Here is a 27,381-nt window from a genome sequence, read left to right on the forward strand (position 1 = left end):
ATAGAACTGACCCGACATATTGGAAAGGTGCCATTCTGTCATGATCCATATCGCGTGAGCTTGTAAGTAGAGCCACTTACTGTACACTATGTATCAAACGATACTCGCCTCTCGCATGGACTGATACCATCGCATAATGTCGCGGGGAACCATCTACAGGGTCTCATCGGCCATTGATTGTAACACGTGCTCGTACCGACAGGGTTGCTTCTGGATCAGCCTGTGCGAGCAAACCGTAAGCACTGATGATAAGTTCAGTCCTTGAGTCCGCAGACAGTATTTGACCGCGTGCACAAGGCGACGATACTACTGATGTAAAATGCAAGATGGTGTCCTGGCTCGTCAAGGATGCCGTCAGAGGTTATCCTGCCAGGGACGGATGTGACGGAGGAAGATAGGCGTACTACTGCATATAATCACACGGCGGGCGCCAAAGGGCATCAAGGTGGCGCTGTCCGGTTTTGGAAGACATGACGAGTGCGGCACATTCAGTCGGGCTCTGGCTCTCCTTGGAGCGCACAGACGGCGCAAGCCAATGAAGCTCGCAGAGTGGGCATGTATGTCGTCAAACTCCTGCATCACCGACTCCGCCTTACGTCGAGCAGAGCTGGTACAAAAGCACGTCTCACCTGAGGCGCAGAGACCATCAGCATCGCACCCCTTTCTCGTCGCAGATAACATACGGCTGTGTTGATTCGTCGCCACCATGTCGGACACGATGAATGCGGCTCTCTCAGATTCCGTGACGATCGAGCAGCTCCAGGCCGTCAATGAAGAATTGCGCCGCAAGAAGCTCGAGGCGGAGAAGGATCGTGACCTCTTCCGCGAGATGTACAGCAAGGCGTCCTCGCACGTGGGCGAGGTTACGAAGGAGAACAACGAGCTTCTCGAGCGTGTCGAGCGCGCAGAGGCGCAGGTGCAGGACGGGTTGCGGATGATCGAGGGGACGCTCGAGGAGCGGATCCGGTTGCTCGAGGCGGAGGCAGAGAAGTGGAAGGGGAAGGCCCTGGTGCTCATGGCGAGGGACCGGCTGACGTTGGAAAACGAGGAATTAAGGAGACGAGCTGCGTCGGAGCCGGAGTTGCGAGAGGAGAACGAGAGGCTGCAGGAAGAGCTGCAGAAGCTGCAGCGGGATTATGACAAGCTGGAGGCGATCCTCGCGCAGATTGGGGAGCAGGAGCTGGGAGATTCCGCGCCACCAACACCGATGCTAGAAGTGCCGGGCCGCCCAGTGCCTCGTATAACGAGGATATCATCCACAACTGTCCACGTTCTCACTTGAAGTGAAGGTGAGCAGGAGCTAAGCTCGAATGGTAGTCGTCGCCGCACGTGCCTCATTCGGGTTTCATGCGAGCAGAACAGCTGTAGCAATGAAGTTTCTCAACCGTCTGTATGTACGTGCATTTCCTCTTCCTGTCCGAGTCAATGTCGGCGCTGGTTTCCTGACCGTCTCGCATATGCAGTACCAGGGTGAAGTCATTGGGGTTTGGTCATATACACGGGTTTCTCCGCCTGACTGCCAGTGGCGGCCAACCAAAGCGAACCACTTCTGACTCGGTATTGGCATGAATTTAATGATTTACAGGTCGCTCGGACAATTTATCACAACTGACTCGTCTTGGTCTTGGTCTCCCCAAGGGACCAAGTGCTGTTTAGTCTCAAACTTTCCTTGAGGAGACCGAGACTAAGCGTGGTTGCTGTGCGCCGGGGCCTCAGGAACCATCGTCATCCCGGAGGCTCGCAGAGGATCTAGTTCAAGTTCACCTTGCGTTATCGTCCAAATGTCCGGCGGCGCCTTGAACAACATCGCGGAGATCTCAACCCCCGGCGTGAGTTGCAGCCACAAAGCCGTCGCCCGTACTCTCCGCCTGACTCACACTTGCGCCTGCGCCCAATGCACACATGCACATGTCCTTGGACACCAATTGGACACCCTTCCGGCCATGACAGGAATGACGCAGGTCAACCATCAATCTTTTAATGCCAAAGCAGGGGTGCGCCGCCACGGACGCAAACCCGGCTAGCTGAATAGCCGGACCAGTGGCACCCCGGACATGTTCTGTGACTACGCAGAGATATTCCGAACCGCGGCACCTGGGCACCTGGGCACGCGTTACGTTTCCCCTCCCAGGTCGACATCGCGAAGCGTGCAGCGCATCGCGCTCTATTGACACTGCGGCGAGCGTAATGCCTCGCGGGGCGCGTTATCGGAGTGAGTATGGGGGTCGAGGTAGACGGCTACATGGATTTCGGCAGACGCGGTGGTCATGGGTGGTGCGACCGTATGACTGCTCGCCCCACTGACATCGTGCTCCCTCGGTCCTGGTACGTCAGTGTTGCACTCACTGTGGCTCTATTCTGTGCTAACTTAATTCCGGAGGTGTAGGAGCGCCTCGAGCACCGTAGGCAGGCGATTGTCCACTTCCTGAGCGCTGAGCATCCGATGCTAGGAAATTTGGCATTGAGTTCAGTGCTGCGGCAACGGTTGTGCCCTACGCAAATGCCAGTTGCCAGCGCACTGCGGTACATGGATCGGTGTTCGTCGGCTATGCTGCGAGTCATGTAGCATCCACACCGACTCGGAGGCCCGTGTCCGCGGCCAACTCACACAGATTACACAAGTCTCACTCGTCACTACCTCGCGATACACGAAGCTCGCGTCGGGCGCCACCCAGCCGGACGGGACGAGAGGATCTGCGAATGGCTCTCCTCACCATAATAAGGTACTCTCCCTTCCTTCACCCACGATCTACTGACGCAGAGCCCACCATAGGCTTTCGGAATTCGAAGCGTCCACCGGGCCCTCCTCTGCTTGCACGTCAATCTATCACGGCCGAGCAGGGGAAGAAAGACCCAGGCGCCGATGCGCCAGCTGCTCGCTTCAGAGGCACCATATGGAGTGCGACTCACGCATTCACGGCGTATCCAGTGGCACACGACGACTTCGAGAACGTGCGGGTGACTTGTTGCGGGGACCCGACTCGACCGTTGGCCGGCGAGTCCAGTGGCTTCGTACAGCGATCTTGAGAGGTCCGGGGAGCCGTCGACCAAGTGCAGCCCCGTGGCGGAGGATTGAGCTGTGCGGTGAGCCGTCGACCGAGTGCAGCTCCATGTCGGAGGATTGAGCATATGAGGATGGCGTAAACATGTCTTCTCCGAGTCTGTGTTCTCTGTGCGTACGAAGTATAAAACATGGGACTGCAGGCCGTGGAAGCAAGACCGCTAGCTCACTCCCCAGTACAATCAACGTATCAACAACTTCGAAGTTCAGCCTCCTCTCCTGAACATGCCCGGACTCACCGACTACCCGCCCTTCCCCGACAACGTCCTGACTCACCCGCTCCTCGTTGTGGACTACGAGCTGCTCAAGGCTGGCGACGAGAAGGAGATCAACAAGTTCTGGACGGCTGCCACCACTCTCGGCTTCTGGTAGTAAGCGCCTTAGCATTCTATTCTCTATATAACGAACTGAACCACGCGCCTCATAGCATGAAGAACCACGGTGCTGACGACCTAGTGAACGAGATGTTTGACATGGGTGAAGAGACGATGGACCTTCCCTTCGAGGAGAAGATGATGTTCGAACAAGGTGATGACGGCATGTCCTTCGGGTAGGTACTCTACGTGTCGCTCCGCCCAAGCCCACTCTGACATTCTCCGCTAGTTACAAAGCCGCAGGGGCTAGCGCCACCGACGAGACCGGCGCACGCGACACCGTCGAGTTCATCAACGTATCCCAGGACGACGCCCTCGCCTTCCCCATGCCCGTGCACCGCACGTACCCCTCGACGGTGAACGCGCGCATGGAGCAGACGATCTGGCCGTTCATCCAGCACTCCGCCGAGGTGAACCGCACGCTGATGGAGATCCTCGGCAAGCGGCTCGGCCTCAAGGAGGGCACGCTCGCGCAGCTGCACAGGCTGGACGAGACGAGCGGGAGCGAGACGCGGTGCATCCGGAACCCGCCCCGACCTAACGGGATCTCGGAAGAGAAGGCGGCGCTGGGTGCGCACACCGACTTTGGCTCGATGGTGGGTTGTTATCCCTAGCTGGCCGAGAGAATGACGGTCTGACGCGGAAGTTTCTGCGCACAGACGTTCCTGCACAACCGACTCGGCGGATTGCAGGTGATGCCCCCGGGTTCGGACAAGTGGCAGTACATCAAGGTACTTTTCCTCTGTTTCTTTCGGATCCGCGTGACGCTCACGATCCTCCCAGCCGATCCCAGGGCACGCCGTGTGCAACGTCGGAGACGCGATGTACATCTTCAGCGGCGGCATCCTCAAGTCGAACCTCCACCGCGTCGTGTAAGCTGATCCCTCCCGCATCTCCATCAGCATGCATCTCACTGGCCAATTACGTGCAGCCCCGCCCCAGGCGCGCAAGCGGTGCTCCCGCGCTGGTCCTTGGTGATGTTCACGCGTCCTGGCGACTCCGTCGTCCTTCGCGCCCTCACCGAGAGCCCCATGGTCGCGGACGCGATTGCGAGTGCCCCTGACAGGAGCATCTTCGGCAGCGGCCAGACGTCGAAGGAGTGGTTCGCGCGGCGGGTCAAGAATCAGCGTATCAAGAACCAGAAAGTGGGCTCATTTCGATGCTAACAGTGATGTTCCTCGCTGACGCGGGCGTGCGGTGCGCAGGGACCCGAGACTTGGCGTCAGAGCCGTGGTACGGAGCACCGTCCTGATGCTGCCTGAAGGACGATGAATGTTCGATACAATGTGGCTTTCTGGTATACATTACCCCAGACCTTGCCTCTGATGCCTGTACGTACTGTAAATAGGCTGGGATGATCAATGTAACTCTATGCTTTCGCTCGTACTATAGTGAATTGTGTGAAAGAGTCAAAACCGTCAATTCCACACCAATTCAACAATATGCACGGTGCGCAGTATACCCCTGGTCGTCCACGAATCCTGTGCTTCAGTGGTGTGCTCTTGTTCTTCCTGCTGCCGTCTTCCATAGGTTTGGACCCGCTGCGCGAAGACGACAAACATGACACCTGTCGAGGAGTTGCTATGCCATTTGTCATGGGTGATGTCTTTAACCGCAGATGACCGGGTTCCTATGTCCTGCAAGAGACATTCCTTCGTAGATATATCCAAGGCTGAACGTTGAACGTTCACAACAGCAAGTGCAGATGAATCTGACCGCCACATACTAACAGTGACGACGCCAGCTCCATCTTCGGAGAACGAACGGCTAACGGAAGCAATGCGTGCTGTCGGTAGTCTCCCCAGGCAGACGTAGACAATTCCTTCAACCTTCGTGCCTCAGGATATCCTTGACGCTAGCTAGCGCTGTCGGTATAGTAGAGAACGGCTGCATCAATTCACGACGCCATTATCTGTCACCGACTAACTCTGCGGCCTCGGACTTCTTCCCCGCCATTGTCTGGCTGCCAGAACCTAGGTACCCACTCTCCACTCTATTCTCGACAACTTCGCGCGCATTACCACAGAAGCGGAGCTGCTGGAGGTTATCACTGGACGGACATTCCTGTTGCCTCATGCGGACGCGCTCGAGGAGGTCACCGGTCATCGACATCCTGGAGCTTCGGACGACGTTCGACGTATGTAATATGCGCAAAAAACTGGCGGCGTGCAACCAGAGTGAAGGACGAGCTAGGACGAGGTGTTCATATAATGACTCATAGGGAGGGAGACAGGACTGGGAGCAACTCCCTGCCTGCTCATGACCACAGGGCAGTGGTCCACACTGGCAAAGGCGAGACTGCGGAGGTTACTCGATCAATATGCGCAGTTATCTCATGTTCTGTCGCAGAGAGAGGAGAAGGGCGGTGCTGAGCATACGGACGGACATCGGGTGAGCACCTTGATTGAAAATAAGGGCTCCGAAGAAACGATCTGTGTCCGCATCTCTCAGCCCTGATACTATGATTATAACTGAAAATCGTCATAGAACTCTCCCAGGGAAATGGGAGATTGCATCTTTCCTTTTGACAACTACTGTAGCGCACGTATCATTATGATATCCTCAAACATCCCTAGCTGATTCCATGATAGCTTGCAATCATACGCGAATACTCTCCGGCGGGCCAAGGTAGCTCGGCAGTACTCCCCCCGTATCTGGAAGGATCAAATCGACGGGATTCAACACAACGCATCCCACAAGGTGTACGCGAAGACGCACCGATCACGATCTTCTGCAGTATGACCGTCGGCTCAATCATCCACACCTAGCAATGCCGTTAGCGTATGCTTCGTACGTCTACGTTCCGAATCTTACCGTCAGCGTGTGTGCACCGGGAGTAGCGGTGAAGTTCATCGGTACATAGACGATATTCTCCGAGACCCATTGGCTCCAAGCGTCGGGAAGAGTTCCCGGAGTCGAGTTCGGAATGTAGTAGCTGACCTGGGGCTCGTCCGAGTCGATTTGCATGCCAATGGCCAGAGGCCTGTCGGGCCCGAGCGCATTCAGCGACGGAGCGACGTATGCAGTCACGCTGATGTTGCCTCCGATGCTATTGAACGTGTAGAAGTCGTACTCACTGTGGGGGGTATGGTATGAGAAAAGTGTGAGCGATGAGAAGGGAAAGCTTCTCACATGCTCGGGCCCGTTCCGACGGTGAAATTCGTCTCGTCTCCACCGCGAGGCCAAGGGGTGACGGCGGAAAGCGTTCGGCCATATCCTGGCAATTCGAACCAGGTGATGCCATCTACTGATGCGTTTCTTGCAGCGTGTGCGGCCTCTATACTCACAGTACCATCGCCCTCAACGAATCCTACACGAGATCAATCATCAGGAGATAGTACAGACTTACAACGACTGGACACCTACCAGTAAAGTCACTCGGGGCACTCGTGTAGTTCGCAGTGAAGTACACTTGCTGAGACATCATGGGCTGGTTCGCAGCAGTGGCATTGAAGTTGACAAACGCGTTGGCCGAAGTAGTGTCCTCCAATTGAGACCAGTCGACCGAAGCGTAGACGTATTGCTCTGTGCACTCAGTGAGACGTAGCCAGATGACGGCGACAGGGTCAACCATGACACGTTGGTAGTCGCCGTGAAGTTGAAGGGCACTGGCCCGCCGGCTCCGACAACGAAGTACCTGTTACCTGCAGGAACGTACGGATCGATCGTCACTGTAGGGTTCGGGCAACCATAGCCTTGTGCGCAATCGTATTGGTTATCTCCTGGCCTGCGAGGAATCAGACGATGGAGAGTGGTACGCCCTTTTTCACTTACCATCCTCCCTGCGAGCCTTCGATAGCTAGGCGCATCACACCAGCAAGGGCTTGCTTGTATGGCTGTTGCCTAGACACAGGTGGCATACTGAACGATGTTAAGAATGCCACGAATTCTTGGACTACTGAGCAATACTCACGCGTTCGAGTATGGCTCTTGCCAGTACACGTAGAGTGTATGTGTTTGACTCATCATGTGGGCCCTGAAAAGAGGCTCAGTGAGCGACTGCCATGCATTAAGTAGTCCTCTCCTACCATTTGCCTACGCGTATATCAGCAATGGTATTCCTGCACGAGAGTGTCGTGAGACTTACCATCCAGCTGACTGTCATACTCAACCTCCAAGTTCCAATCCTCTTCGAAAAGATACTCCACAAGATCGGCGTAATTGTTTGCGCTGAGGAATGCCTGGAGGCTCGCAGGTTGTTCAATCCCGCTGCGATCCACATATGGGCCAAGGTGTAGCTGGCCTGAACCGGGTGATAGACGAGCTGGAAGTAAGCGGGCAGCATGCTGTCTTGCAATTTCGCCTGGATGGCAGTTGCAGAGGCGTTCGTCGCTTCCCACATAGCTAGCATGTTCTGGGCCCTATGCAAAGAGTTCATACGCGTTCGGCTCTGGCACAGATACCTAACTCACTCTCGGTAGTTAGTGAGACTGAAGGTCGTCGCGTTCAAGAGCTCGGGCTTGCAGTTGGCATTGAAGCGAGTTACGTTGGCGATAATGCCCGCGACAGTGACAGCATCCGCGGAGGAAAGAGAAAACTCACGTTGTGCCCACATGGACACGAACGAGTCGAGGTTGTCGTAGTTCCAGATGGATGTGTCCCATCCGTACGTGATGAAGAACTCTATCTCCATCTCGTAAGGCTTCAAGTCGCCAACGTTGACGATCCAGATGCGATTAGCATTACGAGCAGTCGTCAACGACATTTGTTCGAAAGTCTTCGTTCTCAGTTAGTTCGTGTATGGGCGTACGCACACAAATGTACTGACCTTGCTAATTGGCTGCTCTGGAAAGCGAAAAATGCGTTACTAACGCGGATCAAAGGTTTGATGTTACATACGACATCCATTTGTAGTTGCGGGGCGAACCGACCTACAGAGAACTTGAGTGTGACTTCAATAGACCGCGTATTGCACACGTACATAGTCATACTGTGTATAGGTCAAGTTAGTATCTAACGCTTCTTGTCCAATAGTGAGATGCATACGTGGTAGTATACCCCGGCGCCACCGCTCCTCCCACGTTCAGACACGATTGGCAGCCGTTCCATGTTTCCATAGCTGGATGAGAATCTTGGTCAAACACCAAGACACAAATATTCATGTCCCATGAGCTCACTTGTCATCAGTCCAGAGGAGGGCGATGTCATCCGGAACGGTCATGCCGTCTTCGTAATATCCCAACACTTCCTTATCTGTGTGGATCGTTAGCGCCAATAATCGACACGCCAGAGCCGTGGAACGACGTACATAGACACCACATCTGCGGGATGGTAGTCACATTCACGCCCGGGAACGTATCGCTCAGGATTGTCCGTTGATCGCTGATGACTTGCTCAAGGAGCTGGATATCCTGACCGCCCGCGAGTGCCTCTGACAAGGCGTCCGTTCAAATCACTCAAAGTCCAGGCGGGTCATGTCTCGCTCACCATCACCTAAAGAGATGCGACGTCAGCCTGGGTACAGCAACTTATGAATGACACTGACCGTCACCACGCAGTCCGACAGTGAAATGTTCTCATAGTCCTTCCCGCGTTGGGCACCCTCGACCCAGAATGGGTAGATATTCTCCTTGTTCGTGCTGTAGTCCCATGGCCCCTTCCGAAGAGCGTCCACTCAACGGGGATCGAGCGCATAATGGGCTCTTCATGGCTAGTGCCCATGACGATACCGTACCAATTGGCAAGCGGCTGGTTCAACGAGTCGTCGACACCGAATGCACTGTTTGAATGTCAGTCCGTATCGGTCTGTTTTGGCGCTACACACCTAGACCACATAGCTAAAAGCACATTGTCAGCTAGGTCGATTTCGGATGGATAGACTCACCAGGCCACAAGTAATTCGCCTTCATGCGCAGCAACAACTCGAAACTACAACGTTGTTGCAATTGCGTAGACATGAGCGTGGACAATAAACCCACAGGCTCGTGTAGAAGTAATGGTTGAACGGCGAGCCCGTCAAAGGAGCGCCAGTTCCATTCGTGTAGCGAACCATAGCCCACTCTGTCAACGCTGGTGCCTCATCGTTCAGGAAGATACCACGGTACTGCACGGTCGGTGAGCCATGTGCGCAACCTGAGGACGCAGCGTAGATCTCGGAATTGGTCTTGATTGGTACGTCGGCCCACCTAAGCGAGGGAGTGCCAAGTGTCAGACAGTTTGCCTGTGTCTCACGAGCAGAATACTCACCAATACCACGGCGAGACACCTGTGCACAAACTGTGTCAATTCGTAAAGCAGGCCTACAGACACGGGCCGGGCTTACCGATCTGTTCAGAGTGGTCATACATAGCATAAATCGTGCCCCGTTTGTCGGCACCAATCATCACATATGCGCTGCTAATCCCAGGCAGTGGGTTCGAGACCTCCTGAGTCATGAACGCCTCCCAATGCCCTTCCACACTCGAAACATCCAGGCCAGTGTTGTTTACCACTTCGTCAATCAGGGAGGACTGTCCGAGAGTTCCGACAATGATTGCACGCGCCCCAGCAAGGCTCAGGTTCGACTGAGTGGCAGGCATCGTCGCATTGAACAGCAGAGGCATCACGCCAGAAACCCTGTGGATGTCCATGGCGAAGTCGCCGGCAGCGCGCTGTACACCACCCCATTCATCTTCGGAGAGCAGAATAGGTGTAGCAACACCATTGCTGGCAAGGGGGAAAGACGAGGAGGACGGCGAGAACGAGACGCACGTAGCCTGGCCGATTGCGCGTACGCTGTCGCTGAAGGCCAGTAGGCCGACCGCGAGACTCACCCAGAGCCCAATCATGGTCCTAGCAACTGCAAGAGCGCAGACGGGCTCGCCATACTCCTTGACGCGCTTTATAGTCGTCCACGTTCTTCGGCATCGAAGACGCAGCGAGTAATTTAGGCACGGGTCCTTGTGACCTCGGGGATTCTGAGAAGCTCGAAGATTATACGGGCTTTCCTCGGTGTCGGATAGACTTGTACACGGTTCGGGAGTGGGCCGCCGCTACGAACAGCAGGGAGCAAGACGGGCTCATATAGCGTGAGCTGATGGACCTGACCAGGACCTGACCAGCCATTCTCCCGATGCGCCCGTGGTTCTCTTGCGAGCGGACCGGCGGCATCACCTGATGATGTGACGTCACGCGCAGAGGTCACATCGGTGCGGTCGCGTCTGGTCGCGTTGGCTGCGTCCTTGCCGCGCACTTGAAGAACCGAGGACCGAGCGTGAATTGTCGCGCTGGTAGAAGGTTCAAAATGTCGAATTCAGGAACGGAACATCTGTGCATCACATTGAATGCGGCAATCCTGAGAACAGGGCAAACAAGACGAGGTATTACCTGGTAAAGGGCTGTCAGCAGCTGAAGCCGGCCTGTGTATCACAAAGTCTGCAGACGGAAACGTATAATCAAGCAATATTGGGGATAGTATACAGGGCAACACAGAAACCAGCACCTGGAGCAGACACCAATCAGTCGAACATCAAGTCTACAATTCCACTGGACTGTCCGCTGAACACAGGATATGGATAAAATTCCATGAGAATACTGACGGCCGATCTACCCCCAGACGATGCGGAGCTGCAGTGCCATCCACGGACAGCAGAAGTGCATCCAACAACTTCTTGAACGCATAACCGACTCCGCGGCAGGAAGACCCGGAAGATGTTATAGGAAGTATGGGACTTACCATAGAGGCGCTATATCAGGTTTTCGGCAGTGGTACAGGCGGCAAGTCGTCCAGGAGCTCGCCTCCTTCTAGACCCTCTGATACGGCGGGTGCCGCTGCATTTGTATCGTGGTTCGCGACCTTCATGCGTTCTGCCGTCACGGCAAGCGGCTCGTCGTCTTCAATCCTTTGATTATCCTCATCAAAATCATTGGATAGAATTCGATCGCCGGGGGGCCGTCGTCTTCAGAGAGACGGATAGTGCCCTGCTTCTGCGTCCAGGTGTTCAGCCTAAGTACATGACCGCTCAGTCGCCACTCGAGGTATATGCAGATAGATCGAGCATACCGATGTGCCACCACCTTCCGCAAAGTCGAAGCCCGCCTCCAGAGGATGAAGACAATGCACAGTGCACACATTGTGAAGAGGAAGATGAAAGGAATGCTCCCTAATGGCTCGGGTTTTGGAGCTTTGCGAGGCTCTGAGCTTGACAAAGTATGAGTTAGCTGTACAAAAGGCTAGCTCGCTTGCGTACCTCCTGGTGTAAGAGCTGGTGCCATTGTAGCGGTACTCAGTACTGAAGCGTTGTGACTGTGGTGAACCAAGTGATTGACGTCGATTGACCGTTGCACCGACCGCGACACGAGCAACCAAGTTACAGACGTCGTGAGAATATCGGTACCATGCCCACGTGATCAGCCATGGTTCACTCACGAGCGCTTCGTTAATGGTTTTACATTATTACGCCTGCCCCGACTCGACTTGTTCCCGACCGGCGACCGACGACCTTTCATTCACGCGTTTTGGTTGAGCATCTCCCCAACCTTATGTATCTGTAGCTCGAGGCTCAACTCCACTCTTCAACACGGGACACGTGCTGGAGCAAATAGCTGCCTGAGGTGCGCAGCTGGCACCCCAATGAATGAATGAATTGACTGAACATGAGCCTGAGGGTAGGCTTGATCTGCACGACAAGTCTCCAACCTACACGCGCAACTGTCCTTTCTGAGTGCATCGTTCAACGTTGGTACAAAGTCACAGTATTCTTGCTACCTCTCTGACATGTAATTCCTCATGTCTAGTTCTCAACATGGATGGAGCGGAGACCAGCGATGCTGGTCCATCACAGCTATGCGTAACCCCAAGGCGGAAGCGCACCTGGACGCCAGGATCGATCACAAATGCATACTCCGCAAAACGTCGTAGGATCTCTACTGCAACCATCGATTGGTCCGGCGAGTTGGAATCCGAAGTGAGCATTCTGGGAGCGAACAAGACTTCAACGGTAGGTGCCATTGTTTCTTTGGACGCCGCCCTTTCTGATACGGCATGATGAGGCGGATCGCTTTATCACCGCTCCACAAGAAGACCCTGCACCTCTCAATATCACGCCGCGCTCAAAACGCATCGCCCGCAACTTCGGGCTAATCGAGGACCGCGTTCTTCGATGTGCAGCTCCCACGTCCCGCCAGTCATTGGGTCACGAGCTCAATGAGCACCGACAACAAGTCCAACGACTGTTTGCTACGACACCCAAGACGTCGCCAGCTTCGGCCGCATCACACCTCGCTGCACGTAAACAGTTCCTCCTCGCTTTGGATGGTCCAGGTATCCCTAGTGACCCATTTGCCTATCCTCTTTGTTGGTCTTCCCGCAACGCGATCGCAGTGGCTTGCGGTCGCCAGCTGTACTACCAGAATCTTGATAACCGCGTCATCACCCATCTCGGAACACTAAACGAACGACGAGAAGGCCGACTGTACTCTATCGAGTGGTCGAAAGACGATCCGATAAACTTGCCTCGGAACAAGTACAGGCGTCGTACACTTGTGGGACTCGAAGGAAGAGGAGATCGTGCGCCAGTGGAAGTGCAAGGATGCAGACGGAGTGGGCGGTATGGACTGGCGAGGAAACCTCATCGCGGTGGGCGGCACCGAGGGCACTGTCGAGTTCTTCGACAGCAGGGTGGCTGAGCCGGTTGGCGGGTTGACCGGTCATAGTCATAGGGTATTCGGGGTGCGATGGAGTCCGAACGGAGATTACCTGGCGTCGAGCGATGAAAGGGGAATCATGCAGATTTGGGATGCCCGAGCGGGCAAGGCGCTGTCGGACGCGAGCAAACTGGGCTGCAAGAAGAGGAGTGCAGGCCCGGTCAAGGTGAGCTATCTGTCCGTCTATCCATGAGGCCTGTACTGACCTATCTCCTGCTGTAAGGCTCTGGCTTGGTGCCCATGGAAGCCAGATCTCCTTGCGAGCGGTTCCACCTACCCTGAAGGTGCTATTCGCCTATGGAGCGTCAACGCGTCGGACGCAATGCTCCCCCAGTCGACGATCCGCCTGGACACGTCCATCACGTCCCTCATTTGGTCACCCCACTGTAAAGAGCTCCTCAGCACCCATGGCTCGTCTTGGAACCCGCTGTCAAGCCACTCGACTCCGAACCTACTTGCGGACAATTCTGGTACAACTATGCCACGTGGGCATCCATGCACCAAGACGAAGTATACGGACTCTATCACAGTCCACAGCTGGCCATCGCTCAAGCACATCCTGAGCGTGCCGGCGCACTCGAGGCCAGTAGGGCACAGCTGCATCAGCCCGGATGGGACCATGGTATTCACGATCTGTCCCGACGAGGAGGCCATGAAAATGTGGAAAGTATGGGGCCCGGCAGCGAAGCTCGAGCGGCCGGAGAGTGTGTTCACGAAGTTTGGGATACGGTAGCGGGTAGTACGTTGTGGGCTAGGTATGCGTGGACTTCGAATGAAGATGGACTCACAGTGCCTCCAGGCGGAGCCTGAGCACTTCGTGTGTGTTTGCATATTATAGCGCTATCTCAGCTCTGTATTCTCCGGTTTGTCGTACTGTATGGTACTACAGTGTATCTTGCGTCGCAACTCCCTTGGGCATGTAATCCAGTTATCATCCGTGTTTGGTGGTTTGCTTTGACTCGAGGCACCACTGTAGCTGGGGATTCCATGTGACAACGCAAGTGACACAACTGCGGTCCGCGACGTGGCTTTCCACCTCATTAACCTAGCAGGGAACAATTCATGGTTCAGATGTTCGTGCTGCTACCATACGGTGTTCTTTCGAATCATTTGCAGTACAGGAGTTCCACTGAATCTGTTATATATTACGCCGGACTCGGATTCCGCCTCGCAGCAGCTCAGAGCCTCCTTCGTCGCCTGGGCATGTCTGAGGTACCTATGTTCGTTTGTAAATCCCGATTATTGTTGTTTGCTAGTGAGGGCGAAGGTAGACTCACCTGTGTGGCACAAATTGCCCCGTGCCACCCTCGAGCGCATTACAGGATGGCTTCCATGATGGCCGCAGCATGGGCAATTCGCCTCGAACAACCTTCCGTAATATCTGTGATATTTGCTCTGTGCCCTTCAGCTCCCCCCAATGTTCCTTAAGGGTACGAAGTTCCATGTCCTTCACTTCTCCATACCTACGACGCGAATTCACGTCATCAAACTCAATCATACGAATAATGAAGAGGTGCCTACCGGGAGGCGAACTCCGTGAAGATTTCAGCAACAATGTTGTCCTTTGAAAGTTGCGACGTCAGTTCTTAAGCGCCAGTGCTTTGAGGTCAGTCATGTCAAGCTAGAATGCAAAGAAAGGTCAACATTAGCTCATCTATTCAGCTCGTTGTCAATGCACCTGGTGCGCAAGATCGTACATCGACTTGCAAGAGCACGGTCTAGGTCGATGCGGGTTCTTGGCTTTGTATTCAGTTATGAATTTCTTGCGGGCGATTTCGCCTCGGCTCTTCAACGGCGCGAAAACGACCACGCCCGTGTACAAGTAGAACAGGAAAGATCCCAGCTAGATACGAGGTACGCTTAGTCAGCTGACTATGTGACCATCATCAAAGACATACGTAGAGGCAGCAGTGCCTGTGAGAGTGGTACTAGGCAGAGGAGGCTCCACTGTCTGAACTGGAGTAGCGCGAGGATCTGTATTCGCCCTGGCCTGTGCAGTGGCATCTTCAAATGACCATTCCGACATGCTATCATCAAGCGGAGACATGTTGGTTTCCCATGACTCTCCGTCAAAGACGACCCCTGTCAAAAAAGCGCAGCTGTAACGCGTTCAAGTGGGGCGGACATACACACGTACCATTCTTGTGTCCTTCCTCGCCCTCGGTATGATTAGCATCTTAGGCCACGCCACCGTTCTGGGTGCTAGTCTCGTCCGGTGTTACACAATCCCCCATCTTTGACACGGCAATAGATCTCTGGTCGTTTCGCTCTTCCTCGTCTTCGAAATCCGAGTCAGGATCGACGAAGACGGCGTCGAGAGTAGACACATTGGAGGTAAAATGACGAGGACAACCCTTGTCCACGCCAAACAAGCCCTTCGTAGCTTCTGGAACCGAGCTGGGGTTATGTAAACCTGATCGATAAACGCTATCATCAACGAATATAAACATCCCAGTCTCGGACCAACTCACTATTCGCCAGCCGAGGGCAAGCTGTCCTGATGACTTCTTTATTGGCGAACAAATCTTGCGGATTGGAGGGCGTTCCGGTGCTGGTTCGGGAAGAATGTGCTATGAACTGGACGTCGCACGGTCTTTGCGCAGTGATTACATTGTGCGCTATATCGAGGCACTTGTCTGGACAGACGGTGTGTACCTGGGCGCGAATGGCCACCCTGATATAGATTGCATTCTCGTTGCGAAGGGTTTCGAATCGGTCCCAACCTCGGGTTTTTGACATGGCTTTCATCCAACCCCAGTCAGTGCTCTGTCCATGGGCGAAAGTATGCGTCGTGCTGCACTTGAAATAGTGGACGCGACCTTGCGACGACTGTCCATCGATGGACAAAGAGATCTGTCCCAGATATCCTCTTGAACCCACATCGAGGTAGCAGGACAGCCAGTCCTCGTCATCGACGTTCGTCGCCTCGCATTTGATGTACCACCCTGGGGCAAATGTGTTCGTCACGCGGAGCACCGGGGTATCGTCTTCGCGCTCGAAGAATTCCCGAAATTTTCGACGCATAACCGCAGGTTTATGTCGTAGTGAGTCTCTAGCTCTGAAACATCAAGCTTCATGGTCAGCAATATAAGGCAAAAAGAGGGAGACCGTGGAGCCTATGGATGAGTGGGGACGATGTCTGGAAGTTGGTGAGCGTTGGATGCAACGAGGACGCAACGTTGGAGTCGTTTTATGCTCGAGGCCTCCTGCAGGCCAGCACGAGGATGTGCGGCACGCTGAAGAATAATATATACAAGGTTTGCGCTAGGATCCGAAGTCGATATGGACAGCACGTTGAGTACAACTTGGTTGAACTACTCACCTGCCCATTCGAGAGTGTGACACCATTTTGGTGTGACCGTGCCCGATTGGATCTCGATGTCATATTTTTGCACGGTGGACTTCACTGCAACGTGAACGTCGAAGGTCCACCGTCCAGATACCTTTGCTAGCCAGCATACCAGCCCCATCGCTCCGTGTATATACATCACAATCAAGCACACATCCGTACTTCCAGAGTAAGCTGAGAGCTGCACCCGCAAATTCAGAATGCGAAACCGCACTAACGGCTCGCGATCAGCATCATCCGACGTACTACCCACCATGAACAAGACGCAGTTTTACCTATCGCAGTGTGCCGAGGCCGCCTCGAAGAGCCCAATGTGCTTCACTCTCGGTGCAGTAATGGTCAAGGGCGGTAAGATCATTTCTTCAGGTTACAACCACCACCGGCCGCACTACGATGGCGCGGAAGTGCACACTCAGGGGCATCGTAAGGTGCGATCCAGTCATTCTCTTTACTCCCCGGAAGTTGATGTATCATCTCGCGGCAGCCGGTGTCCATGCATGCGGAGATGCACGCGATCTTCAACCTCACGGGCATGTCCCCTTCGTTCAAGAAGCAGGTTCAAGGGATGGAGTGGCGCGTTAAACAAGGCACACAAGCACAAGGCGCACCACCAGAACATCGAACAAAAGGCCAACAGACAAAACGGTGCCCGGGCTCTGAGTGGTGGCTTTCAGGGCCCTATGGACACTCAGCAGCCCCCTCACCTTCAGCCTGGGATTCATCATCACCGCTCGTCCGCGAAGAGCAAGAGCAAGCGCCGACGTATGTCTTCGAGTCTCAGTCCGATGCGCGGTTCTGCACGTAGCGGCGGGGAGAGCGGGAGCGAGGGCGGCGGATATGAAGGCTCGCGACCGGCTTTGGGCTCAAGTGCAAGCAGTTGCTGCAGCGAGCCGGGCAAGGGATGGGACGCCCGGCGACGCGACCCGCGGGTGAACGGGGCGGACATCTATGTCGCGCGGTTCACCAAGAACGGGATGGGCGGTGCGCGTCCGTGTTGGCGCTGCCTGGAATGGTGCAGATGGGCAGGGGTCAAGCGGATATTCCACTGGAACGGAGAGGAAAGTAGGTTCGACGTCGTGAAAGTGAACAGTGCACAGGGAGACATCATGTACGAGACCCACGCAGATATCCGTCTCTTTGCTGGACTGGTGCGTGGCCTGTCTTTCATGTCTTGTCGTTCGGCTCATGTGTTCATCTCAGGGCTGGTGATTTTGTCGTATATATTCGGCGTAAAGGAATGTACGATGGGCCGGGGGCATCACGTCATCATCTGAGTCTCCAGATTGACTGCACTATCGAGTCCTCCTTCCTGCCTCCTTCTCCCCGACAACTGCTCCCCGTCCAAACCTGTCCACGGGCGAGAGAGTTACTAATGCGGGGAAGATCAACTAATGCCAGCCCGAAGGGTGGCATAGGCACTAATTCAGGTAGGCGGTTTGCTATGTATCTTCTGGCTTTTTTTGTACATGTCTTACACATCTCAACAATTAGCAATCAACTGATTACTATCTTCATTCATTACACAGTGCTGAGCCGCCTTCAGATGGGGAAGAAATGCGTACAGCGAAGAGACCGCGCAAGCCATGTAGTCATCACGTGACCGCGTTCTAGCATGTTCGCGCTCCATCGCGCATCGCCCACCCGGATATGGTAACCGTCGGTGGGCGGGAGAATGTTCGCGATCGCGCCAGACTCTTCACGCCTCTGTAAGGAATGCCCGCGCACGTCCTCAGCGGGTGACGCGTCTCTCTGGGCCGCGCCGCGCGCTGCTGACGAAGCGCAGTCCTTACAGGTATAAAGACCGGCCAACTTTGTAGGTCCCGACCATCCCAATTTCAGAAACAGTCTCCAGCCTTCAGTTAACACACATCCGCTCGCAACTCGACATGCTCGTCCTGACTCCTGTCTCCGCGTTCTCGTCTGGCTATTACCCCTACCCGGTAGTCAGCCCCGTCTCCATCCAGAACGACTACCTTGAGGCCGTCGCACTAGCTCGCGCCGAAGCGGTCCACCGCCTCAGGCAGCAAGAACTCAGGCGCAGGCAGATCGAAGAGCACCATCGCCAGGCTGCTTTCGAAGCTGTGTACCGGCAACAGGTTCTCCGTGAGCGCCAGCGCCGTCTTGCATTCGCCCGGCAACGCGAGGAGGCGTACGTCCGCGCCCTCCTCGAGGCTCGGGAACACGAGCGTGCTGAGCAACTCAGGCTCCGTAGGGCGAGGGAGCAGCAGCTCCTGTCTGCGGTGTCTGGTTTCGGGTCGATGGTCGACTTCGCTACTGAGGTAGTCGAACCAGAGAAGACTACATCTCAGGTACGTTCACTATGTTTACTGGTCGCGTTCTCAGAGCACTGACCGCCTTGAATCACAGGTACCTCGCGCATCCCCGCAGCCATCGATCTCTCAACCTAGTCGCGTACCCTCGCCAGTCTCGTCCGCTCGTGAGCGTCTCCAGCAGCGCCTCGAGCGTGAGTCCGATCCCGATGTTCGCGGTGCCGTCGAAGCTCTCCTGTCCGTGTTCCTTGCGAAGAGCCAGAGCCCACCCGTGGATCGTAAGGGCAAGGGCAAGGCCCGTGAAGAAGTTCCCTACCAGGCTCCCGTCGCCTCGTCTTCCACGACACGGGGTCCCCCTTCGTCTACTTCCGCAAGCCCTGCTCCAGCTGTGACATCATCGCGGCCCACTTCCGGCCGATCCCTGAAGGAGGCTCTCCAGCAGCGCGTGCAGAACGAGGAAGACCTAGAGATCAAGGAGTCGCTGAACAGCCTCTTCACGAAGCTCTACGGAACCCCCAAGGCGGCGCCTCAGCCTTCCACTGAGTCTGCCACACCTAGCGCGACCACCAGCGCGAAGTTCGAGGATCGCGCAATCAACGAAAGGACACAATCCAATTTTTCGGAGGTAGGAACCCCGCTATACATTCGTTCATACCATGATACTGACGTAGCCACAGGCATCTGCTACCGGAGTACCGAGCCACGACGGCGCCGACCTCCACCGCAACTCGGCGCTCCCACCCTCTGCCGCCGCCAAGATCCTCGCGCTTCACCGCTCGCGTCGAGCACGGCGCACCTCGCTCGGCGCCATCCAGGAGATCGAGGACGCGCTGCACACGCTCCAGGCATCTTTCGCCTTCCCCACACAGCTTGACTTCTCTCCCTCCGCTGACTCTGAGAACCAGAAGCAGCTCGGCGCGCAGAACGGGCTGATGTATACGTCGAACAACCGCGCGGTGCACTCGTACGAGCACGCGCTGAACGCGCTGCTCGAGCGCCTCGATGCGGTGGACAGTCGAGGCGACCTGGAGGTGCGCGGAAGGAGGAAGGACGTCGTGAGGGAGGTGGAGAACGCGTTGAAGGAAGTCGAGCGAAGGGTGGAGGAGAGCAGGGAGCGGAGTCGCGAGAGGGAGGGCGCGCGGACCCCCTTGGCGGAGGCTCCTGCGGCTCAGGAGCCGGAGCCTGTGCCCGCTGTCGACCCGTCCTCGCAAGCCGACGCTGTTCTTGCCGCCGGACACATGTCCCCGCGGCCGCGCCAGTCGCTGTGGCGAGCACTCAGACGGAGGACGTGCCATCACCTGCTGTCGACCCCACGCCTGTCACCCATAACGATGCTCAGGAGTCCGCTAATGACACGACCCACACATCCGACGACGTGCCTGAGAACCTTCCTGCTCCTGAGACCCTCAGCAACCCGTCTTCGTTCTCTCAAGCTCCGGCATCCCATCCATCCCCTCGTACCGTCGCCAACCTCTCGTATGCTGCGTCCACTCTAGATCTCCCGGTCGCGTCTGTTCTGTCCTCGCCCGCGGCTTCCTCTGTCGAGAGGCCTGTGCCCGAAGCTGCCTCTGAGGCGTCTCAAGAGCAAGACGCAACTCCTGTCACTGAACCGACCTCGCCACAGCCCGAGAATGTCGCCGCCAGCACCGAAGCGCACTCCTCCCTCGTCAACACGCCCTCGGACTCTAACACATCCGTGGTACCCATTGCGGCTTCAACCGCTTCTCATCCTGCAGCAATAGACTCCACACATGCAGGTAGCACACCGAGGAAGACAAGGCCGAGACGTCCTCCGCCGCTGGCTCCGCTTCCTCCGAGAGCGGCGCTTTTCTCCTCTCGTCTCACCCGCTCCAAGACCCTCCCCGCAGATCGCCGTTCGAGTCCCTAGACCGCGAGGAGCCGCAGGTCGTGACACTCGCTGAGGCCGAGCCTGAGGTGGACAACAGCTCGGAGTGGTCTGAAGTCGAGGCGTGAGTCTCGCTGACAGCGTACTTTGGGTCGATGGTCACTGTGGTTTTGTACTGTGATACTAATGTCTGGACGGCTCGGACATTGCATTATCAGGTACCTTATTGCTTGCTTATTGGGATAGACGTGTATAGTAGCTCTCTTTGTTTATTATGTATCATGACTTCTGAGGTTGGAATGCGTCCGGTGTGCATTCGAATCTTACATACCACACCGCACTGCAAGTACTGCCTTTGCTCGTAGGATCCTTGCATTATGACCGCTGAGAATTGAATCAATATAAGGATGCGATATACAATATGAGCAACTTCGTAGCCCACTCTAGGGGATAGTCTGGGACTCATTAGCGTACTTGACCCGGACTAGACGACTTGCGGAGTTTTCTCTTCACGTGCGCATTGACGCCCGTGTCAACGCGTCAACAGCAGTAAATAACGCGTCGCCCGTTGGTCGCCTGTTGGTCGCCCGGGTTGTTTATCGACCACTACTATGGCGTCTGAGCCCTCCAGGTATATCTTCAGTACCTCGGAGGGACACGCGTTAACGCGCCAAGTCCTTCGCAAAAGCCTTCCCTATGATCCACACGATTACCAACTCGAAGGCATTTGTCAAGTCCTCGACGGCCTTGATCTCTTAGCTGCGCTCGCTACTGGTTCCGGCAAGACCGGTTTCTTTTCTATGTATATGCTAATGCTTATTGAACTCTCGAATAATTTGTCTCTCTGTACCCCTCCTGTTGCTGTCCCGAAGGATCCTGCGATGGTCGGAATATTCCCCACCATTGGATTGGAGGAGCAGATGGTGAGTACGAGCCTACTACGAGTTTCATTGTTACATGACAGATCAATGGCTTCTATTTGCAGGCAGAAGAGTTCACGAAGATTGGACTTACATCCCTCGTCATCAACTCCCGAACACTTGAGGCTGCACGTGCCGTGGGTACGAACCTCTGGGTACGTGCTCGTGCTGGAGTCACCATGATACTCCTCTCCCCCGAGCAACTTACGTCGAAGGGGTTCGAGTCCTTGCTGCAGAACTCGAGCTTCCGAGACAGGGTCTGCGCTGTAGGACTTGACGAAGCCCACGCCCTGGACACCTGGGGGAGCAGCTTCCGAAAAAGCTACCGCCAGATTGGCTTTGTCCGCGCACGCATGCCGGATAGAGTCCATGTCATCGCGGCGTCTGCGACTATTCGCGTTGACGGGCCTAAGGAGAACATTTGCAAGCTCCTCGGGTACCGTGCGGGCGAATATTACGAGCTTCGCCGATCGAACGTGCGGCGGAACGTTCGCCCCATTTTCCGTGTTCTGCAGTCAGGTCTTGGTGGGTGGTTATTCCCAGACCTCGACTGGCTTATTCGCGACGGACGCAAGACGGTCATATTCTGTCGCACCATCGCGCTCGGATTCCGGGTTCTCGTCTATCTATGGAACAAGATCCCCGACGGCATGGAGCGCGGACGCTTCGTGCGTCTATACAATGCTCTCAATTGGGCAACGTACAACACACGAACACGCGAGCTTCTGCGCTGCGACGACTCCTGCAAGATGGTCATCGCGACTGCGACCTTCATGATGGGCGTCGACGTGCCGAATATCTTCCGTGTGGTGCTGCTCGGTGAGCCCGAGAGCACGGAGGAATGGCTGCAGTGGCTGGGCAGGGCACAGCGGGATGTTAACTCCACGGACGACGGCGAGTGTATTACGTACATCACGAAGAATGCCATGTCGAACGCGCGTGGGATCATCGAAGGCACTGCACAAACTTCGACACGGACCAAGAAGGCAGCTCCATCTGACAAGGGCACCGGCCCATCAATACAGATGGATAAGGCGATGGCCAGGATTCTCCTCGCGCCATGCAAGATTGCGGAGCAAAACACGCTCTACGCCAACCCCCATCCGATCCTCTCTGCCTCTGCGAGACGTGCACGACGCGCGCTGCTCGTCAACCCCCGCCATCTGCATCGGAGCCTGACGCTCATGCGTGCAACTGCAGTGGCCCTGGTGAGCTCGGCTGCCGACCCGAAGCTGTCGCTAATGTGGCTGGTCATGTCACCCGCAAACGCAAGGCAGATGCAAATCCGGTTCCAAAGGCGAAGCGGCTCACGAAGGCTATGCGTGCAGTCGGCATGGAGCGGTTCATCGACTTTCGCAACACCATATACACCGCCGAGGCCTCTGCAGCAGCTGACCTATTTCCGCCCGAGGCCTTCTTTCCCGAACTGACGATGAAGGCGATTCTCGATCGCTTTGCGCTCGTCACGGGCATAGGCCAGCTGCGTGAGCTGATCTCGAGGCGAGTTTACCTGCTCCCGCATGTAGAGAACCTATGGGGCATCATTATTGAGCTCCAGGTCACGTTCGCATCGATGCGTGGCGGAGGCGGGTTGCCGGTTGACGAGTCCCAAGCGGCTGAACTTGGAGCGGAGAGTTCGAGTACGACGAGCATGGTGGTGGTAGAGTGGGACATGGGAGTTCAGCAGTAAGTTGCAGTATTGATGCACGACGTCTTGTGTGCATATTGATGTGCTTTACCTAGGGATATGATGCTTTGCCCGGAATCAAGCTCAACACTTCAATGGGATCCCCATTTATCCGCGGCATCGCATCTCAGCACTCCGACAAGCCCCTCGCAGACACAACTTTCAGCATCGGAAACACCCAAGCGTCCTGTACCAGTGCCACCGCGGCGCAAACGTGCAGGAACGGCATCGGCTAGCATTCCACAGAACCGTCCCCGAACGAGACTACGTACCGCAGTATGTAATAGATCCACATATGAACACAAAACCTTTATAACTGACATGTTGCGTGTAGGAGATGGCGAAGGAGAACAATTCCATGGGTAATACGTAGATACATCTCAACTACACATCATCAATCTCGTCCATATAATCATCGTTAGTATCCTTTTCTTCGTCATTGTCCTCACCGGGACTCGGGCCAGGCTCCTCATCAAGCTCACCCTCGCCACTGCCTATCAACTTCCGCACATCAGTTTCCTCCATCTCTATCACGAGCTCGCCATCAACTAATCGCACACGCCCCACTCTATGCGGCGGAGCAGCTTCGACGGTGGCTGGTCCGGGGATATCATCCTCCGCAGTGTCCTGCACGTCGAGTTCGTCCATTTGTCTCTGCAGCTCGGTCAGAGTGCTGGCGCCGGGTGTGTCATTCCTTAGCATTCGTCCACGCGTGGAATCAATGATCCATTTTTGTAGCTTCTCTGCTTGCAGGCTGATGAGACCAGCTTTGTGGGTATTGGCTGTTGCTGGTGAAGACGCGTACGACCGACCAGCCATGAACTGATGAAGGTGTGTCTCCTTGTAGACTCGCAGCAACGTTGTTACCTCGGGCTTGCTATGTGGCTCGGGATGATATCCCTTGCGTTTCGCCAAGCCCACTGACTCGCCCCAGCCATTCTTGAGGTCGACAAAATAGTGGATATTCCTCGAGATTACGTCACGAATCAACTTTCCATCCCACTCGCTTCCACTCCGTTGGACAGCCTCTTCGAGTGCAAGGTTCAGATGTTCTTGCATGAGGTCGCCCTCCTGATGCCGCCCTGCTTCTCCAGATGGATTCACAAGCCAATTTCGGAGGAACAATGTCCGTAATGCTTCGTCTGACTCGAACTCCAATGATGTTATCATCTCCAGGAGATATCCCGCGTATTTTGTGTGGCCCGACCCTGCGAAGTTGAACAGCATCATCTGTGATGCCAGTCAGTGAGTCTAACTGATCTTCATTGTTGTATCTGTGTCCTCACCTTGATCCCTTCGTAGACACTGCCAACATCACCCATCGCGACTGCCTGGGCGACTGCACGGGACAGGGCCGCATCAATCATGAACAACATAGACTGAGCTAGAGAGCGGTCGCCTGTGGCCATCAGGAAAAAACTCTCCTGTGAATGAGCAGTAATTACTCTGGATTCCGCATAATTAAGAATAATCATATGCATTCGGTCGCTTCCAGTAATACGCTACGCTAGCTAAGGTCCATGGGTCCCGGGTCTGGATGCTCAATATTACTACGGAATTATTGAGTATTTTGTACGTATTCCACAGCACATAGAAGTTATTCGTGGGCATTTTACGGTTGGTATCTCGCCGCATTTTGTTGAAGAGCAAACATTAATGCATACTATGTATTCTACACAACACTGGGTCAAGCGAACATGCAGAAGTAACTACTGTCTACGTCTAACTGCCATGATACATCAATCACCTGAAGAAAACACGACAATCATCAGTAATGATGTCCACAATATAATGTAAGGATCGCATACCAGCTAGCTGTACTAGAGTGACAGTGGGCGCCCCCAGTGACGCAGTAGCAACACCACCTGCAGCCAGAGCCGCACGCATCGTACCTGTACCGTAGTAGTAGTAGTACTAGGCAGAGCAGGGGTCTACCCGCAGGTGCCCCGAGCTTGACCTGGACCCGTACCCGGCCCGAGTACTGACCCGCGACGGCGGGTACGGGTTCTGCACGGGTCCAGGTAGGTCCACCACGGGTCCGCGGCAAATGGACACATGAACGGCTGCATGGGCAATCACGTGGGTGAGTCGGTGGCAAGCTGGCCGAGTAGACGAGAGCACGTACAAGAGAGCGCATGCGAGAGGGCGCGTGGGCGAGAGAGCGCGTGGGCGAGATGTGAGTTTGGACATAACAGAGTCTGATCCAAGCATGGTGGGCGAGTCAGTCAGTGGGAAAGCGAGACGGTCAGCGAGCGAGACAGTCGACGAGCAGGACAGCGGGCAGACAACAGGCGCACGAGACAGCAAGATGGAGACAAGTGACAGGCACGATTATACCTTAGGCTTGCGCGCGTACTTGCACCTGTACTTGCCGTCAATGCTCAAGGTAGAAGTCGCCCGGCCAGAGGTTGTCGAGCGAGCCCTCAGGGATGTATGACCCTGCGTTGTGGTTCTTCTCCCGGAGAGTGAGCGCATCGATGTATGTCTGGCATGGCACGACCTTCATGCTCTCCAATCTGTTAATGAGGTCCAACTTCTCGCGGATCGTCTTCGTGTCGCCCTTCATGCGAATCGTGAAGAAGCTGCTCGCGAGATCACTGCTGAACGCGAACATGCTGATGTGCTTGGCCTTAAGCTCAGCGGACTCGACGCTCGTGGGGAGGGACGCAAGGCCACCGGTACAGGCTGTACCGGCGGAGCTTGTTGCGCTGGATGAAAGCGAGAACGGCGTCGGCAGTGGTCGGTCGGGCGGTATTGTAGACGCACGCGTCGATCACATCTGGAGGTGTCGAACTTGTTGCTGCGGACGAAAAGGACGCTGTCGAGGGAGGGCCGGCCCTGGAGGATCATGGTGAGTGTGACAGGGCCGCCGCCCTCGAGGCGGAGGAGCATGCGCCAGTGGAGGACGGCGGAGGCGGACGGCCCCAAAGCCTCGTTCTCAGGCCCGCCGAAGAGCACGACTTGCATGACGAGGATGTCGAGGTCGCCGCCGTCGAAGGAGTCACGGTTGCTGATGCCTATAGCCATATCGCTATCCGTGCGCGTTCTTGCAAGGTCAGAGACGACACAGGCTGGGTGATCGCACGCGACTCACCGAGGACAGTCTGTGGGCTGCTAAGCGTCTTGGACTATTTTGGGGCACTAGGTCGACGTTGACTATATCGGAGTCGGCCCTTACCCATGAAGGGTCTGCATCCGCTAAAATGGGTACGTATCGTGTGTGGGTACACGCGAGTCATACAGGTCCTGCAAAAGCCATGTGAGCAAATCACTTGATGAGCGAGTCGGAGCGACAGGCGGTGGTGAGTCTACAGACGAGTAAGCGGCTGCAAGTAAGAGAGGGCACGAACAAGGACAGGCGAGTGGGCGTGTGAGTCGACGGGCAAGAAGCGAATGGCAGGGAAGAGGACACACGGGCGAGCAAGCAAGACAGGGTGGGCAATTGAGACAGCGGACGCGGGCAGGCAGGCGAGAGCGAGAGGCTCAGAGTGGGGAGTCAGAGCGAGACTGACGTGGCGCTTGCGTGGCGCTGTGGCGGCGGTGTCAGATTCGATCGAGATATTGGTTAGGGCAAGCAGCGCTCCCACTTGCGTCGTCACCCACTCGCCTCCTCCTCCGCCACCCGCTTGTCGCTCGTCACTCGCGTGCGGCGTCGCCCATCTTCAACCTGTCCCGTCTCACCAAGCACAGTCCCGCCGTGGCGCGACCGTCGGCGCCGCTCGCGAAAGCACCGGACGGTCTGCGTTCGGACAAACACTACCGTGACCATGCGCGAAGCACTCATCATGCGACAAGCCATCCCAAACTCCGAATGCGACATGCCCGAGCACGCAAAGCCGCAAGCCTGAGCACAACAAACGAGCACGGTCGAAGGAAGGGACAGCAGAATAGATGACGGGCAGGAGTGGTGAACGAAAGGGCTCGGAAGGAAAGCGAAGGCAAGAAATCCAAAGTGAGTCATTCGTAGTGTATCTGTTGCTAGTCGCAATGCTCGGGCAAGTGCGTTGACGAGCAGCAAGCTCGCAGCCATTCTCTCGCGCACACCCGTCCTCTCGCAAGCTAGACGCGCTTCTCTACGGGCACGCCACACAGTTACACCATGTAAGTGTCTGCGACTACCGAACAGCGAGCAGACACCCTCTCTGCCCCCCGGTGGTGCACCCCTCGATCTTCCTCGCTCGCCTAGTCCTTCTCGCTCGTTGACTTGCCATCGCCCACTCGTGTTTGCCCACTCGCCAATCTCCCTTGGC

At 55.6% G+C, this 27,381-nt stretch overlaps 15 protein-coding genes across 15 annotated transcripts; 7 read left to right on the forward strand and 8 right to left on the reverse strand.

Annotated features, from left to right (window-relative positions):
• The first annotated feature begins 221 nt into the window (after positions 1-221).
• On the forward strand, positions 222-1,593 carry B0H18DRAFT_1018687 (uncharacterized protein). The gene is made up of 5 exons (XM_048029390.1): positions 222-360; positions 399-596; positions 738-1,289; positions 1,358-1,394; positions 1,470-1,593. The coding sequence occupies exons 1-3, from the start codon at positions 327-329 to the stop codon at positions 1,280-1,282; spliced, it is 777 nt and encodes a 258-aa protein (XP_047891257.1). The 5' UTR covers positions 222-326; the 3' UTR covers positions 1,283-1,289; positions 1,358-1,394; positions 1,470-1,593.
• A 159-nt stretch (positions 1,594-1,752) lies between these two features.
• On the forward strand, positions 1,753-1,994 carry B0H18DRAFT_1018689 (uncharacterized protein; the record flags this gene model as incomplete). The annotated part of the gene is made up of 1 exon (XM_048029391.1): positions 1,753-1,994. A coding segment is annotated over exon 1 (200 nt), but the record flags the coding sequence as incomplete, so codon positions are not given.
• Positions 1,995-2,801: 807 nt separating this feature from the next.
• B0H18DRAFT_1018691 (uncharacterized protein) lies at positions 2,802-3,365 on the reverse strand (the record flags this gene model as incomplete). The annotated part of the gene is made up of 1 exon (XM_048029392.1): positions 2,802-3,365. A coding segment is annotated over exon 1 (248 nt), but the record flags the coding sequence as incomplete, so codon positions are not given.
• Positions 3,287-4,697, forward strand: B0H18DRAFT_879598 (Clavaminate synthase-like protein; the record flags this gene model as incomplete). Its single annotated transcript, XM_048040706.1, has 7 exons — positions 3,287-3,432; positions 3,489-3,611; positions 3,665-4,031; positions 4,095-4,166; positions 4,219-4,307; positions 4,367-4,580; positions 4,641-4,697. 7 exons carry the CDS (start codon positions 3,287-3,289, stop codon positions 4,695-4,697), a joined length of 1,068 nt encoding a protein of 355 aa, XP_047891260.1.
• A 1,336-nt stretch (positions 4,698-6,033) lies between these two features.
• Positions 6,034-10,202, reverse strand: B0H18DRAFT_1121058 (glycoside hydrolase family 115 protein; the record flags this gene model as incomplete). The annotated part of the gene is made up of 26 exons (XM_048034264.1): positions 6,034-6,089; positions 6,154-6,199; positions 6,250-6,511; positions 6,568-6,745; positions 6,802-7,043; positions 7,094-7,162; positions 7,210-7,296; positions 7,349-7,411; positions 7,464-7,470; positions 7,523-7,616; positions 7,685-7,796; positions 7,848-8,152; positions 8,204-8,215; positions 8,271-8,306; positions 8,357-8,365; positions 8,422-8,494; positions 8,553-8,628; positions 8,684-8,804; positions 8,863-8,868; positions 8,921-9,048; positions 9,105-9,154; positions 9,200-9,212; positions 9,260-9,303; positions 9,354-9,560; positions 9,622-9,640; positions 9,698-10,202. The coding sequence occupies 26 exons, from the start codon at positions 10,200-10,202 to the stop codon at positions 6,034-6,036; spliced, it is 2,820 nt and encodes a 939-aa protein (XP_047891261.1).
• Positions 10,203-11,193: 991 nt separating this feature from the next.
• On the reverse strand, positions 11,194-11,693 carry B0H18DRAFT_523511 (uncharacterized protein). The gene has a single exon (XM_048038447.1). The coding sequence runs from the start codon at positions 11,485-11,487 to the stop codon at positions 11,227-11,229; it is 261 nt and encodes an 86-aa protein (XP_047891262.1). The 5' UTR covers positions 11,488-11,693; the 3' UTR covers positions 11,194-11,226.
• A 120-nt stretch (positions 11,694-11,813) lies between these two features.
• Positions 11,814-14,071, forward strand: B0H18DRAFT_1018726 (WD40-repeat-containing domain protein). The gene is made up of 6 exons (XM_048029393.1): positions 11,814-11,967; positions 12,026-12,091; positions 12,151-12,353; positions 12,406-12,889; positions 12,915-13,225; positions 13,283-14,071. The coding sequence occupies exons 3-6, from the start codon at positions 12,159-12,161 to the stop codon at positions 13,790-13,792; spliced, it is 1,500 nt and encodes a 499-aa protein (XP_047891263.1). The 5' UTR covers positions 11,814-11,967; positions 12,026-12,091; positions 12,151-12,158; the 3' UTR covers positions 13,793-14,071.
• B0H18DRAFT_1185478 (uncharacterized protein) lies at positions 13,996-16,083 on the reverse strand (the record flags this gene model as incomplete). Its single annotated transcript, XM_048036011.1, has 9 exons — positions 13,996-14,275; positions 14,337-14,522; positions 14,581-14,621; positions 14,738-14,902; positions 14,933-15,141; positions 15,251-15,472; positions 15,531-15,636; positions 15,715-15,825; positions 15,940-16,083. 9 exons carry the CDS (start codon positions 16,081-16,083, stop codon positions 14,143-14,145), a joined length of 1,317 nt encoding a protein of 438 aa, XP_047891264.1. The 3' UTR covers positions 13,996-14,142.
• Positions 16,084-16,662: 579 nt separating this feature from the next.
• On the forward strand, positions 16,663-17,904 carry B0H18DRAFT_1212716 (uncharacterized protein; the record flags this gene model as incomplete). The annotated part of the gene is made up of 4 exons (XM_048036489.1): positions 16,663-16,836; positions 16,893-17,170; positions 17,214-17,556; positions 17,609-17,904. The coding sequence occupies 4 exons, from the start codon at positions 16,663-16,665 to the stop codon at positions 17,615-17,617; spliced, it is 804 nt and encodes a 267-aa protein (XP_047891265.1). The 3' UTR covers positions 17,618-17,904.
• Positions 17,905-18,169: 265 nt separating this feature from the next.
• On the forward strand, positions 18,170-20,652 carry B0H18DRAFT_1212717 (uncharacterized protein; the record flags this gene model as incomplete). Its single annotated transcript, XM_048036490.1, has 5 exons — positions 18,170-18,717; positions 18,776-19,303; positions 19,356-19,898; positions 19,958-20,377; positions 20,440-20,652. Exons 1-5 carry the CDS (start codon positions 18,295-18,297, stop codon positions 20,650-20,652), a joined length of 2,127 nt encoding a protein of 708 aa, XP_047891266.1. The 5' UTR covers positions 18,170-18,294.
• A 362-nt stretch (positions 20,653-21,014) lies between these two features.
• On the forward strand, positions 21,015-23,020 carry B0H18DRAFT_523713 (P-loop containing nucleoside triphosphate hydrolase protein). Its single transcript, XM_048038448.1, has 3 exons — positions 21,015-21,447; positions 21,510-22,652; positions 22,722-23,020. Exons 1-3 carry the CDS (start codon positions 21,136-21,138, stop codon positions 22,872-22,874), a joined length of 1,608 nt encoding a protein of 535 aa, XP_047891267.1. The 5' UTR covers positions 21,015-21,135; the 3' UTR covers positions 22,875-23,020.
• A 495-nt stretch (positions 23,021-23,515) lies between these two features.
• Positions 23,516-24,540, reverse strand: B0H18DRAFT_1121064 (uncharacterized protein; the record flags this gene model as incomplete). The annotated part of the gene is made up of 2 exons (XM_048034265.1): positions 23,516-24,361; positions 24,418-24,540. The coding sequence occupies 2 exons, from the start codon at positions 24,538-24,540 to the stop codon at positions 23,516-23,518; spliced, it is 969 nt and encodes a 322-aa protein (XP_047891268.1).
• A 238-nt stretch (positions 24,541-24,778) lies between these two features.
• On the reverse strand, positions 24,779-25,480 carry B0H18DRAFT_523763 (uncharacterized protein). Its single transcript, XM_048038449.1, has 2 exons — positions 24,940-25,480; positions 24,779-24,878 (listed from the first exon to the last, which is right to left on the reverse strand). The coding sequence occupies exons 1-2, from the start codon at positions 25,266-25,268 to the stop codon at positions 24,875-24,877; spliced, it is 333 nt and encodes a 110-aa protein (XP_047891269.1). The 5' UTR covers positions 25,269-25,480; the 3' UTR covers positions 24,779-24,874.
• A 25-nt stretch (positions 25,481-25,505) lies between these two features.
• On the reverse strand, positions 25,506-26,158 carry B0H18DRAFT_956368 (hydroxymethylglutaryl-coenzyme A synthase C terminal-domain-containing protein; the record flags this gene model as incomplete). Its single annotated transcript, XM_048042452.1, has 2 exons — positions 25,506-25,816; positions 25,909-26,158. 2 exons carry the CDS (start codon positions 26,156-26,158, stop codon positions 25,506-25,508), a joined length of 561 nt encoding a protein of 186 aa, XP_047891270.1.
• Positions 26,159-26,783: 625 nt separating this feature from the next.
• B0H18DRAFT_1018751 (uncharacterized protein) lies at positions 26,784-27,227 on the reverse strand (the record flags this gene model as incomplete). Its single annotated transcript, XM_048029394.1, is given in 4 exon segments — positions 26,784-27,065; positions 27,097-27,098; positions 27,112-27,162; positions 27,201-27,227. A coding segment is annotated over 1 exon segment (219 nt), but the record flags the coding sequence as incomplete, so codon positions are not given.
• Between the last annotated feature and the right edge of the window lie 154 nt (positions 27,228-27,381).

Source organism: Fomitopsis serialis (assembly GCF_022376445.1).
Source record: "Fomitopsis serialis strain Sig1Antser10 chromosome Unknown B0H18scaffold_55, whole genome shotgun sequence".
In the NCBI taxonomy this organism is placed as follows: domain Eukaryota; kingdom Fungi; phylum Basidiomycota; class Agaricomycetes; order Polyporales; family Fomitopsidaceae; genus Fomitopsis; species Fomitopsis serialis.